This window comes from Centruroides sculpturatus, unplaced genomic scaffold (genome assembly GCF_000671375.1).
Source record: "Centruroides sculpturatus isolate CEXI.00-Female unplaced genomic scaffold, Cexi_2.0 scaffold532, whole genome shotgun sequence".
Lineage (NCBI taxonomy): Eukaryota > Metazoa > Arthropoda > Arachnida > Scorpiones > Buthidae > Centruroides > Centruroides sculpturatus.
This window is the reverse complement of record NW_019384733.1, coordinates 18835-32708: the sequence shown is the minus strand read 5'-3', so window position 1 is coordinate 32708 and position 13874 is coordinate 18835. Positions and strand designations below refer to the sequence as shown.

The 13874-nt window shown below is 30.3% G+C and overlaps 1 protein-coding gene across 1 annotated transcript in view; it reads left to right on the top strand.

Annotated features, from left to right (window-relative positions):
• Positions 1 to 945: 945 nt before the first annotated feature.
• The window catches only part of LOC111628231, a 14195-nt gene continuing 1266 nt past the window's right edge, over positions 946 to 13874 (top strand). Inside the window, exons 1-6 of the mRNA XM_023371975.1 lie at positions 946 to 1158; positions 6249 to 6417; positions 9459 to 9607; positions 9710 to 9833; positions 11214 to 11800; positions 13525 to 13871. Coding sequence (XP_023227743.1) covers positions 1110 to 1158; positions 6249 to 6417; positions 9459 to 9607; positions 9710 to 9833; positions 11214 to 11800; positions 13525 to 13871 — 1425 coding nt within the window. The 5' untranslated portion in view covers positions 946 to 1109. The remainder of the gene's footprint in view (positions 1159 to 6248; positions 6418 to 9458; positions 9608 to 9709; positions 9834 to 11213; positions 11801 to 13524; positions 13872 to 13874) is intronic.

The following is a 13874-nucleotide window of genomic DNA, read 5'->3' as shown; positions in this document are numbered from 1 at the left end:
AGTAATTTTAATTACTCATTTACGAGTTTCATTTTGCAATATCTGTCAGCTTTACAAATGGATTGAAATTAATTATTCAAAAAAAATTTCAAGTCATTCTTCTACTTCATTTAAAATAGGTTACAGCTATTGTTATTAATACACAAAATCCTCACGTGACGTCGTTTTATTATGTTGAATAACTTACTGTAATGTGTGCAGAATCACCAAGAAGGCACACATCGAAAACTTAAAAAACCTGGTGAGTTTTTATACATATTTGCACACTAACTGCGATCATATGTTGGATACAAAAACTGCGAATGATTCAGTAGTTTCAATGATTTATTGAAATTACTGCAATCATTTGTAGACACTTGTATTTTGAAATTATTCCGTTTATTAAATCCGTTCTGATGTTAAATATTTTTATTTTTGACAAATAACCACGAACAAAATAAAAGCTAGCAAAATATTGATAAAATAATAAAAATAGTTAATTTTTGTAATTATTTTCGTAAATATTATGTTATTCTGAACAAGAAAAATACTTAATCATAATTAATTAAAATAAAAACTTCATGAATAAATATATGGAATAATTAAATGTCGATTAAATATATGGATAACAATTTATGTAATGAGAATACACTAGTAGATTTTATTTGAATACATATTTTGTAAGAGTAATAAAAATATATATACAACGTAGAAATTTCCTATTGATGAAATTTCCTACGAGAGCAAGAATTGACGCAAATTGAAATTTCGGGATATAAACTAATTCACAGACTATTAATATCAAAGGTAGCAAGATATGGCCTTTAACTTGAAACACGAGAAATGGCAGCGTCGTACGATTTCGCAGCATATTAAATGTATGCATGCTTGATTGCAATGGATATATTTTCTTCACAGAAAGCTACTACCTTAGTTATGTTTGGGTGTTCCCAGAATAGTGTATTCTCTACTTAAAATCGAGTACACTCGTAAACGTAGTGATACGAGTTTGTTTTTACTAAAGAATGATTATTATTGGACACGTAGATGTGACGAATTGGATGTAACAAAAAATTATGATTTATTTAATACTCAAGTATTAATGCAAATAAATCATTTAATTTAGTAAAATGGATAAAGTCACATCAATTTCCGCTCTCCTACTTTTATTATATTCAGGTATTGTGATAAACTTATTTTATATCTTATCATTTATAGGCATTAATTAATATAGCTTGAGATACAGAAGTTATATTTTATTCAAAAATTCCTTTTACTTGCATTTTTAAAATTTATTTTAAATAGTCTATAAGCATTGTTAAGGATATTTGATAATTTATTTTTAAATTTCAAATGATTATTCTCACAGCAATTCCACTTAATGGCAACTAAATTATATCTAATACAAATTATTTTATAAGTTCTTTTATAAGTAAGGGGGTCTTCGCCCACTTGTTCAAAAATTTCGTAATGATTTACTTTTATATTTTAGCTTTCCGATGCTGCCATTTCTTTTTTTTTCTTTTCTGTGACGATTTTAATTAAGCTAAGTATAGTACTTTATATACAGTTGAATTTGTCAGTCTATCTCGAATCTCAGGAGAAAAAAATTCGAGATAGACAGGTTTCGCGATATAGAGGTTCCTATACAGTAAACAGTAATAGGTTTGATTGGAGGTACGGTATTTTATTAATACAATAGCAAGTGCAGTTCACACTTGTATTAGGTATAAATAAAACATTTTTGACGTACCATACCTTAACAACAGTTTCTGTCTGTTGCCTGACTTTCTTCAACTAATAAGTCGCAAGCCAAACTCGTAGCCTCGGCCCATTAGTGGCCGAGTGGATAAAATCAATAAATACTAGTATTTGGTACTCCTTGCCAACCGGCTGGACATGTGGATTTTTCTTCACGTTTGGGCAAATAGGGCAAAAACACCTAAATAGGGGCCGGTTTCTCATTACATCAACTTCCTCTAGAATAAAATCATGATTGGTCAGAAAAAAGAATAAAACAAAAGAGAATATCGACAAAGAGGGAGAGGAAAGTGAGCACATAAAAAAACCAGCAATTAGTTACTTAACTTTCCCGGCAATTTAAAACTGGCATGTATGGCGCCATCTGTTATGATATTTTATTATTAAAACGTTTTTATGTTTTTAATTATTATAAAATGGCAAAAAGCTTAATTTTGAGGGTAGGGACGGGTTTTATAAAAACTTATAAATGCTAATAACGAGTAAAGTAGTCATTAAGTTAGACCCTACTCGAAATATGACACACGATCCCCTTTATCTCTCCACCCTGTCAACCTGTATCCAACAAAATTTAATAGAATCAATCCCCTTAATACATAAACCTCCCTGCAAAATTTCAGAAATTTTCGACAAAAAGCACAGCAGTTATTAAGCTTCAAAGAGGGTGAACGAAATCATGCCCCCCCCACAAACAATACATAGGTACAGGAAAAAAAAACCCGAATTTTTTTGCTTTTCTCGATGTTTCAAAATCCCATGAGTCCAAAAATATAAAAATCCTAGGGGGTAGACCGATCGCCATACTTTCTCTCTATTATATAACAGCCAGAAAAGTGAAAAGACACTTTATTCGTCTAGCGAGGTATTAAATTTCTGATTGCATTAACGGATTAGCCTATATCACTTCTGATTTAATAGAAATATATCCAAATATTCATATGCGTTTAATTTCTGCTAAATTAATAATCGTAATGATATGTTGCGAGATAAGCCAATTCGGATTTTTTGCCCAGTCTGGTTATGTGCTTGTGTAGACAAGATTGTGGCTCAGGAAGCGATGCCTATTAATTAATATTTTCTTTCATTTTTTGGTGAATACAAATAACTAAAAACTGCCAATTAGTTTAAACTATTCTCGATAATACAGAAGTTTTAGTATCCCAGAGCAACGAGGAGTTCTCATGGTAAATTCGAAGTCATACCACACGTAATCACATTGGATGCTAGTCTATTAGGCGCTTACATACGATTTGATATTCGAATGTGCAAAGTAAGCCTTCTCGTTGCTATCAGATACTGAAATTTCGATATTACCGAAAGTATAAGTAATATCGGTTCTCCATTCTGCGTTCTTCGTTATGCTTAGGCTTACCACAATATTTTTTTCTCAATCCGTGACAATTTTGAGAAAATACTCACAACAGAAAATAAAATCTACTAGGACAGGTATCTATGGTTGAAAAGATTCAAGAAAGAAGTTGTTAATAAAAACAACGATGTTTTTTCTGTCACAACTAGGTGCATAGACAGACACTGAGCATTTTTGACATCAGTATTTATTCAGGAATATCTTGTGGGCCGAGACGCGTTTCGGGCATACGCCCCTCTTCTGTCGGCTACATAATAAAACATAAATATGAATTTTTCTCGGTCCACAAGATATTCCTGAATAAAGATTGATATCAAAAATGCCTAGTGTCTGTCTATGCCTCTAGTTGTGACGAAAAAGCAAATAAAAGAAGACACGATTTCAGAATAAGCAACAAAAAAATAACGAGTTGAAGCAATTTTTAAGAACTCAAGTGAACATACGTTATTATTAAGAAGTTATAAAATCACTAGTGTAAACTTTATTTAAAAATTCTATGTTATTTTTAATGGAATCGAAATTTAATTCAATTTAAATCGGTACCTTTAAAATATGACAATATATTTGAGGAAGTTCCTTCCGCTGCTACTAGGCTTGCCTTATGTTTCTCACATTTCAAGTGATTTTAATATCCGAACGCCTACCACGAGTTATTGAAATTCTGAAAAGCACAGTTCACATTTCACTTTGTCAATACGATTACAAACTTTTTTAAAATACGGATAATCCTTTTTTAATTCATCAGTAAACATACGGATTCTTTTTGGCATTTTGGAGATTAAATTAATTTAATGTACTGTACAGTACAAAATAATCGCAAATGCCGACGAGCAATTCGAACTCGACTAAGATAGGACATGCGCAATAATGACATACCAGAATAAGTTTCAATGTTGCCAACTCTAATTGAAACAAAATATCTAAAAAATGAAATAAAAACATCTGGATCTCATAGGCTACATGCTATTATAAATTTTGTAAAAAATATCTAGATGAAAAAATAAAACATCTAAATTCATTAGGCCACATGGTATAAATTTTTGGTAAAACATCTAGACGACATTAAAAGTAGGATAAGGTGGTGCAAGATGGGGTAAGACGAGGACGTTTGTTTATTCATGGTTAACGCACTTTCATCTAGCTGTTATTTGGGGAACTAAATGTCAACCTCAAAGGGGATCGCGGGACAAGAGAACGTCCGAAACTCTCTTTGTTTGGAAGTAAGACAGTTTTCCACGTTTCGGCAATACTTCATTTAATTTTACGCCCGCTACAAATTTCTACAAAGTAAGCATCATTGCGAACTTTTACGTTACCTTTTAGATAAAGATATTATGGTATTCGAAGTAACATTTAAGACTGAAATTGTTTAGTTTTGAAATAAAGTTGACCCGTGTTTGCAGTCAGTACGAAAAGTGCACGTTGGGGCAAGATGGTGGGGGCAAGACGGGGTACCCCATCTTGCTCAAGGTTGACCATGAATTCTACTGCTGGCTAGAGGCACTGCAATATAGTGCACTGAACTAGTTTTAAATTCGTTGTCTATATCATTTTTTCGAATATATAAAATAATAATTTTAAAAATGATATTTTTATAGAAAATGAAATATTCCACTTTTAAATCATATCTAACTGTAATAAATTTATACAGTATATACAGTACTGTATTACTTTATTATTTATGTTTTTACGTTTTATTTTATTTATGAAAACATTTTTTAAATTTAAATACTACCTTAACAAGAAATAAAATGTGAGATAATAATCGAAATAAAAATTTTTTTCCACGAAAAAACATATCGTCTGCTTACAAAATAGCGAAACTGAGCGTGCGCGAAGTGATTGTATCGTCTGGTAAAGTAAATACGAGTAAGTTCAAACTTTTATATTTATTTATTCGGAAAATAATAAAAAATGTAGCCGCTGTGACAAATGGGCATATTGTTCTTGTGCCAATATTGAAGAAAACGATAGTTTAACCATTTTAATTTCTCCTTCTTGTATATAAAAGTAATATTCCCATCTTACCCCACGGGTGGGGCGAAATAGTGCAATTACATATAATTTTAAAATATTAAATTTTCTTGTTTTTAAAAACGTTTTTCAAAAATTAAATTTTGTATTATATATTACCAAATGTTGTAGTTGCTGAGAATAAAAAAATTATTGTTCTCATCTGGTTGCCATCTTATGACTTTTCAAACCTTAACGTCTTCATCCTGTCCCACCTTCCCCTATTTAGATCTGGATACAAAATATTTAGGTTGGCAACAGCGAGTGTAACGGAGGGAATATTTTAGTTGGCAAATAGCCATTTTACCCAAGACTGCACTATTTTTATTCTTGTATATTCGGCACTTTTAAAATTTTACCAAACAACCGGGACAAAATGACAAACTAGCCAGGACGCAAGGACCACATCAAACCGGAACAGTCCCGATCAAAGCGGGACGTCTGGTAAGCCTAGTTATGCTAATGAATGCAACAAAGACCAGTTTCTATCGGAATCGCGTGACTGAAATTAACTCAACCGTTGATATGCTAGTCAGTGATGTATTATACGGTAAAGTTTTCGATTTCGATAACGACACGCAATAAGTAAGCTAAACTTTTATTTTTGGTCTTCTCCATACTATCAAAAAAGGCTTAACGAAAGTAAATATTGATGCAATGTAGTGGCTTTAGAGATGTAACGTTAACAAAGCCAAAATGATAGAACTTGATATCACGAATTCCAGTTCTCTATTGTGATACAATACTTTTCAAGTTGACGACTGGATGACCGAGAGGTCAAGGTGATAGCTTACCGCTCTGGGGGACTGTGGATCGAATCTGGATGGGTTAAATAATCCCCAGTAATTTTTCGGGGGGATGGTCCGTCCGGTTGTGTCGGGCCCCGTCCCTCATTACCCGTTCACCCCATCGTAGGCTTGGCCGTACTCATAATGGGTTTGCAAAAAAGAGGTTCTCTTACTGCCCACAGAGCGGAAAGAGTTAATATAATTTTTACTTAGATTTAAGTTTTTAAATAGGAGTCATATCATAAATACGTAGAGAGATTTCTAAATATGATAAATAGAAATCTGAATAAAGTGTTTAAGGAAAATTGTCTTTAACTGATAAATTTTCAATTTAATAGGAACAATTAAATCGCAGTTTATAAATAATCCAAATATCGAAAATGGAAATTTCAGAATTCAGCCGTGCACATTAGGAGATATTAAAACTTCAGTAATTAACTTCAATACATGTCTCTATAAAGAATATCAGTTACGAAGATTAAAACAGGAATTCATAACTACAGAAAGGTAATTGATAGTTTTTACATATTGCATTTTCACAATGAGTTTAGCTTTATATTATTTTCCATAGGAAATTTGATACTGTTTCTTTATTAATAATTTCATATTTTTAATAATAATCATTTTTATCTTTAGAGTAAATATTATATTCTTATGGCATTTTTTATTACTTTAATCTAATTTATGCATTTTATAAATAAAAATTTAGTTTTATTGATTAAGGATAATGTTATTTCCAAATAAAAAAAAACTATTTTAACTTTAAAAAATTTTCCATATTTTTTTCTAAGATTTCCCAGAATTTTTTGACGAACAAAATGATCACTGCTTTCAAATAAAATATTAAGCAAATTTACAAATTTTTAACTTAATTTCAATTTTTTTTCTTTAGTGATACGTTGGCTACGAGCCAAAAACTGAAGCATTATCCTCAAACATATAACATTTCTCCTACAATTATTTCCGCTTTTTGCTAGCTTAAGTACTTAACGAAAAAGCATTTGAAAACTTCATCGTTTTAAAATTAATTTCTTCTAGTTTTCACGTTAATTTTAATTTTGAAATTTTAACGTAAGTGATGTTTGGAGTTATTTTAAAAAAGTCCTGTAGACTTAAAAAAGTATCAATATTTTCTCAGCGACTTGGAAGGAATTATATGGGATTATAGTGAATTAATTAATTAATATATATATTTTTAAACTCAACAAAAACAAATAACATGTATCGAATGACAGTTACAATTTGACACAAATGAAAAAATACAAACAACATACTGTAGAGTAAAAGAGGGTAAATTCGGACGGTGTAGAATATGGACACTCTAAGGATGGTTTTTTTTTTCGAATTGCAAATCTGTAAAGAAAGATAACATAAAGAACTACGTTCAGGCAGTATATCAATCTCACTTATGACTTATACACATTTGGAAATTATATGTAATATGTAAATAGGTACCAATTTCCCATAGAAAGTCCTTCGGAAGTCATCCCTCTCAGCAAATTGCCCATGTGTTGCATTATCGTATCCCATCAATGCAATCAAGCCATATGCAAATTGTAATATTATATTAGAATGCTTAAAATTTCTTACAAATTAACAAATAAAAAATAAATAAAATACTAATTTAAAATGTTGCACGTTATTATCCTTGGTACATTTCAATCCAGTATAAGAGATATACAGTAAATGCTTCCAGCTAAAAATAGTTTATACTTTATACTAAAATATATTGAATTTACAATTGAAATAATGCAATTTAGATAAAATAAAAGCATTTTAGCATTACCATAATTTTATTAAACTAATTTAATTATAAAACAAATGTGATAACCTCGGGTTTAATAAATATAGTTTCATAATTCAGATCGTTATAAGTAAATATTTTTATATAGTCTTCCTATTTGAAATGAGTTATGTAATTTTACTGCGGATGGCCGAGGCGGTTAAAAGTCAGCCTATCGCTCCGGGATACTCATGATTGAGTCCGGACGAGAAACCCAAAAATTTTTCGTGGGCGGTATTTCCTGGATATGTTGGATCCCTAACCATCCGGTTGTCTCCATTGTGGGCCCAGCCTCACATTGATATGATTAAAAAGACCTTCTTAGTAATCTTAAGCTAAAAGAGACAAAAATATGAAATATACGGTATATCCTATATACGCAGATCAGCAATTTTCAAAGTATAGAATTTTTTAAAATATATATATATAAGTACAGAAATCATAATTAAAGAATAGGTGATCAAAGCCTTCTTGTCATTGGGCAACTGTTTGGCAAATCTCAACCAAATTTAGTATGCGTTTTCGATTTTCGTTTTCGATTTTCAAAATTCATCCTCTAAGGCGAAGTTTGGCACTGATGTCTTTTAATATGCCTATTAAGTATTCTAATGAATTTCGGATATAATAAGAGTCGAAAACGTTCTTCACAATTTTTCACAATTAAATCGACATGGTTCTCATTTTGCTGATTGTGCAATCTTGTCAATTCCACGTTGTAATTTTGTAACTGAAATAAATGATTGCCTTTTGTTTCTTAACCCCAAAAATTATTAGAAATTGTATGCTCGTTAAGGAAACAGTAACGCAAAATTTCCCTTTGGGGCTGAATTTTAAATGTTTAAGAAAACTTTTTCGAAAATAAAAACCACATATTCAGAGCAGAGTGTAACTTATAACAAATTTGATTGAGATTTGCCCAATAGTTGCCCAACACAGAGCTCTAGTCCTTAATTATAACAACCCTGAACTTTTTAAATTCGAAAAACCTTTCAGTTACAAACCTAGAACTGAATTTAACAGAATTATTCCTAATTAATTTTCTATATACTGTATGTTACGTTATGTAACATAAGCAAAAAATATACAATAATTGCTGTAAATTATGCATATGTTATATATTTTTTTAATTTTATTGTCTTAACTATATATATATATATATTTTATAAATTTTTAAAATATTTCGTACATTAATGCATTAACATATAACACATTATTTCATCATGATTTTTTATTTTTTGTTAGTTTTTGGTTTTAACCATATTTCATTGTTGAGAGTTGTTGTTAATTGGAAGTGGATATTTTTCGTCGACTGACTGTTCCTAATTATGTATAAAGTAAATAAATAAATAAATAAACTTACAAGTTAAACATTTACCACACGTTATTTGAATAGAGCTTACAAATTCAAAAATCAAAACTGGTCTCATAAGGATATTAATCTAATCTAGTTTAAAAAATGCAGACATTTATTCCATTTAGCCATTTCAAACATTAATCCTAATTTTCTCGCAGAACACGACAGTGTCTGAACATCAATTAATTTAATTTAAGTGCCAGCTGCTTCTTTATAAGGATGTTTATTATTATTAATTTGCTTCGTAAATTAAATTCTTTTCTTTCGTCTTATTCTTCATTAAATTTTTATTACTTATAGTTATTTAAGATATATAACAATTATTGTTTATATAAAGAAGTATTATGTGCATTGCGATACAGAGAAGGCAAGCGTGTCTGGTAATTTATGTAAAATAAATTTATTTTTTAGTATTGCAGGTAACCTAAGAAACTGCTTTATTGAATTTTGCCAATTAAGATGCCAAATCAAGCAATGGATCGTCTTTGAATACGCTTTAAAAAATATGTTACCAGCTATCAGGAGTTTCTCCGATAATAGTTATCAAAGAACATTAAATGGTACAGAAAGAATTTAATTTATAATTATAAATTTACTTAAGGTGCTATTAATTGGCGCTTTATCCCGTAATAAATTGTTTTACTTTTTTCCTCTTTACCCAGATAATCGTCGCTACGAACTGCAGAGATGTCTGAATCAAATTAATTATTCCAATATACAACCATGCTTGCCCCCTCTTTACAGTTATATTTCTCAAAATACGTATAGTAAAGATACAAGTTCAATGTAAGTATTATTTTTAAAACGAATTGAAAAATTCATATCTAAAGTCCGTAGTTCACTTTCGAATAAAAATGATTAATTTTCTCTAATCTCGTTATTTTAGTTAAAAAGATCATCAAAGGAAATATATTCTTTAAAATATTAATTTTAATTTATTATGAATTTACCTTTATAATTTCTGGAAAGTAAAAAATTGGATAAAGAATAGTAATATAGAAATTGTATGAGTAAAGAGATAGGCACGAGAGACTATTAGACGCAATATAAATATTTTTAGCCTAAAAAGAAACCGAATACAGTTTTCCTGTCAATTACAATTGTATATACAGTAGACCCCCTATAACGCGAAGATACGTTCCCCGTTATACGAATTTCGCGTTGTTGGAATTCTTGGGCTGTGATTGGCTCACGTATTTGACACGTGTGAAGTTTACGGACTATGGCTGTTTGAAAGGTTTTCTTCCATAAAATTAATCGATTCTAGACTAATTCGACTTAACATTTCCAAAATACATATATTTGTTTTTTGGAAATAATCCGTATAAACTGCGCTATAAACAAACAATTGTAGGATTACTTACCGAGTGTGCACCATTCGACATCGCCGTTGCTCAAGCTTGTTTTCGTCGCGGAACAGCTCAGCAAACCGCGGCCGCGATTTCTGATGTTATTTTTCTACGAAAACTTCGCTGAACTTTGGAGATATCATTAATATAAATAATTTTTATCGCCGTTGAATAAGAAATGTTACTTTCACAAGAAATGTATAAAATTACAGTACTGTATTAGACTTATGGTACCAAATTTACATACTGTACAGACGATAGTTCGCCTAAACTCTCCGTAGCGTGGNACGGCGAAAAGTATATATTTAATTATAATAAAGTTACAATAAATTAAGTTAATATATAATTATATATACAGTACCTAATTTATATATAATTAATATATAATTATATGTACAGTACCTAATTTATATATAATACTGTACAGACGATAGTTAAACTCAACTTACTGGCCTAAACTCTCCGTAGCGTGGCGCTAGACGGCGGAAAATAGTTCGGCTGCTCGTCCGCGATGACATTTTACCGCGTTTTACGCGCCCCGTTATACGAATACTGCCGCAATTTTTTCGCTGCGTCATAGGAATCTACGTTATTGGAACCCGCGTTATAGGGGGGTCTACTGTATTCTTACTGAATACAATATATATAATTGTATAACTTAAAAGTAGGAAAATATATTTTCATTTATTAATTTAAAAAATATTGTTTATACTTGATGAAAAATAAATGATTATTTTATAATTTAAAATTATAAAACAAAATTACTCATTATTTTCTTAAAATAAACAATAATATATTTTTATTTTATTTTTTATAGTTACTTCAGTCATGCTCGGGCATGCATAACTATGGTGTACAAATCTTGTCCTTCTTTATTGAAGAATATTATTATAGAATTGGTGATGTCAATTGGTCAGACTCAATTGTATCCAGATCCTTTTTATTACAATCCAGTCTATATAAACCAACAAATTTCTAGCAATTTAGGAAATTTTTTCGGTATATCGTCATCATTTCTCTATAATTTCTTCCATGAAAAAGCGACTTCCCTAAGACAACAAGAAATATTTTTCAGACTTCTGGAGAGATTAGCATTTGGATTATTTAAAAACTTTAATAATTCTCCTCATCCACCTATTTCTTTTACGAGAAATTTGAATGATACATCTCTAACGAGAAAATCTATTTTATTTCCACCATCATTTTATAAACTATTATATCAGTATGTAAAATCTAAATGGCCTAATCATTTTACACCTACTCACGAGGAAATAATTTTCAATCATCCTATGAAAACAGCTTTAGAAAATTGGTTATCGACAATGAAAACTACCTCTTCAACAATGAATCATGATAAAATATTGGATATTTATAGTAAGAATAAAATTTCTATTACAACGAAAGGTAAGAATTATTATTATACTTTATTTTATTTTAAAATTCTGATGTCCAAATTTGAAGCAATATTTAAAATAACTTTTATTATATGACAAAGATTTTCCATTCTCACCTTTTAACAACTTTTTGCTTTATTGTACAATTTATAAAGGATATATTGGTGCCGTTTAGTAGTTCTTCTCAGAAACCATTACAGATAGGAAGATGGAGCAGATGACCAAGTTCGTAGAGCAAACGGGAACAATTTTAATAACGTTGGGTGACCTTGAAAATCAGATGTTTTTGAAATACAGAACAAAATAGATATTTTTTTAATTATAAGGGCGCTTTTGCGCTATCACATGGATAGGCCAAGCATGAGACAAAATAAGCATCTTTTATAATAGGTCACATTTTCTTAAACCTAAGGGTTTTTAAGCTATCGCTAGCTTCTTCTAAAAATCTTTTTCTCTCTTTTACCCCGAAAGCTTCTATGCTGGAAACTAAATTTATCAGTTTTCGTTCTTTATGTTATCGTATCAGAGAATTGAACAAACAGGCTTTGAATAAATTGAACTGTTAGTTTTATAAAGGCATGAAGAAGTGATCTTTTTTTCATTTTTGTGTATTTACTTATTTTCTCTGTTTTCATGAAAACGACTTATTCAAATGAAGAAGTATTTGATACGTTGATAGCTTTAGATGCATATCACCAAAATTATTCCCAGGCTGCAAATCTTTATACCAGTCTTCATGGAGAACAGTTAAGAAAATGGTTTACTTTCAGCGTTTTTCTACAGAAAACATTAAAGTCAGAGTTCAGGAAAGTTTTCGTAAGATTAGCAGATGTGAATTTCGAGATGTATTAAATGCTTTTCCTAGAAGAATAAATCCCTGTATACGCGAAGAAGATCGGTATTTTCAACATCTAACTTAAGTAAATTTTGAAATATACTTCATTATTATTAGGTTTCTGTTGTGTAAAGCTTTGTGATAAATAATCTGATAAACTTAGTTTCCAGAATAGAAACTTCCGAGAAAAAGAGAAATCAGATTTTTGGAGAAACTGGCGATATATTGAAAACCGTTAGGTTTAAATAAACGTGAACTGCTATAAAACACGTTTATTCTGTTGCTTACTATAATATAAATGGCTCAAAAGCGTTTTTATAATCTAAAAAACAAAATAACATATTTTGTTCTGTATCTCAAAAACCGCAGATTTTCAAGATTATCGAAGGTCACTTATAGTTGCCCTCCTGTTTGCTCTATAAACTTGGTTATTACTCCCATCTTCCCATCTCTACCAGTTTCCGAAGAAAAAATTCTTAATACCAGCAGTGCACAGTTAATAACTACGTTTGTATCCGTAAAATTAAACCCGGAAAATTTGCTGAAAATTCGTAGTCAAAAAGAATATTAATATAAAAGTAGTATATCACACAACATTTTCAAGTAAATTCTTCAAATANAACTACGTTTGTATCCGTAAAATTAAACCCGGAAAATTTGCTGAAAATTCGTAGTCAAAAAGAATATTAATATAAAAGTAGTATATCACACAACATTTTCAAGTAAATTCTTCAAATAAAAAAAATTTAATCAGAAAGTAACTTATCAGGTTAAAAAATTTTGAGGTTATTGACTCAACACTCGTGCAACTGACAATTTATATAAAAACTTTCTGATTTCTATCTCTTATTCTATACTTCACATTTTTCACAATTAACAACTATTTAAAATTCAAACAGAAAACGAAGAAACTGAAGAATCGATGATAATTCAAAAAGATGCAATAAAAAGAAATAAAGAAATGGACCAATCAGTGATTACTCGAACATCAGAAACACAAAGAGAAGAGAAGCGGGCGGAAGAACTTACAACAACGGCAGTAGAATCTACAACAGAAGGAGAAGAAATGGCAGAACCAGTAATTACTGAAACTGCAGAAACACAAAAAGAAGAGAAGCGCGCAGAAGAACTTACAACAACGGCAACAGAATCTACAACAGAAGGAGAAGAAATGGCAGAACCAGTAATTACTGAAACTGCAGAAACACAAAAAGAAGAGAAGCGCGCAGAAGAACTTACAACAACGGCA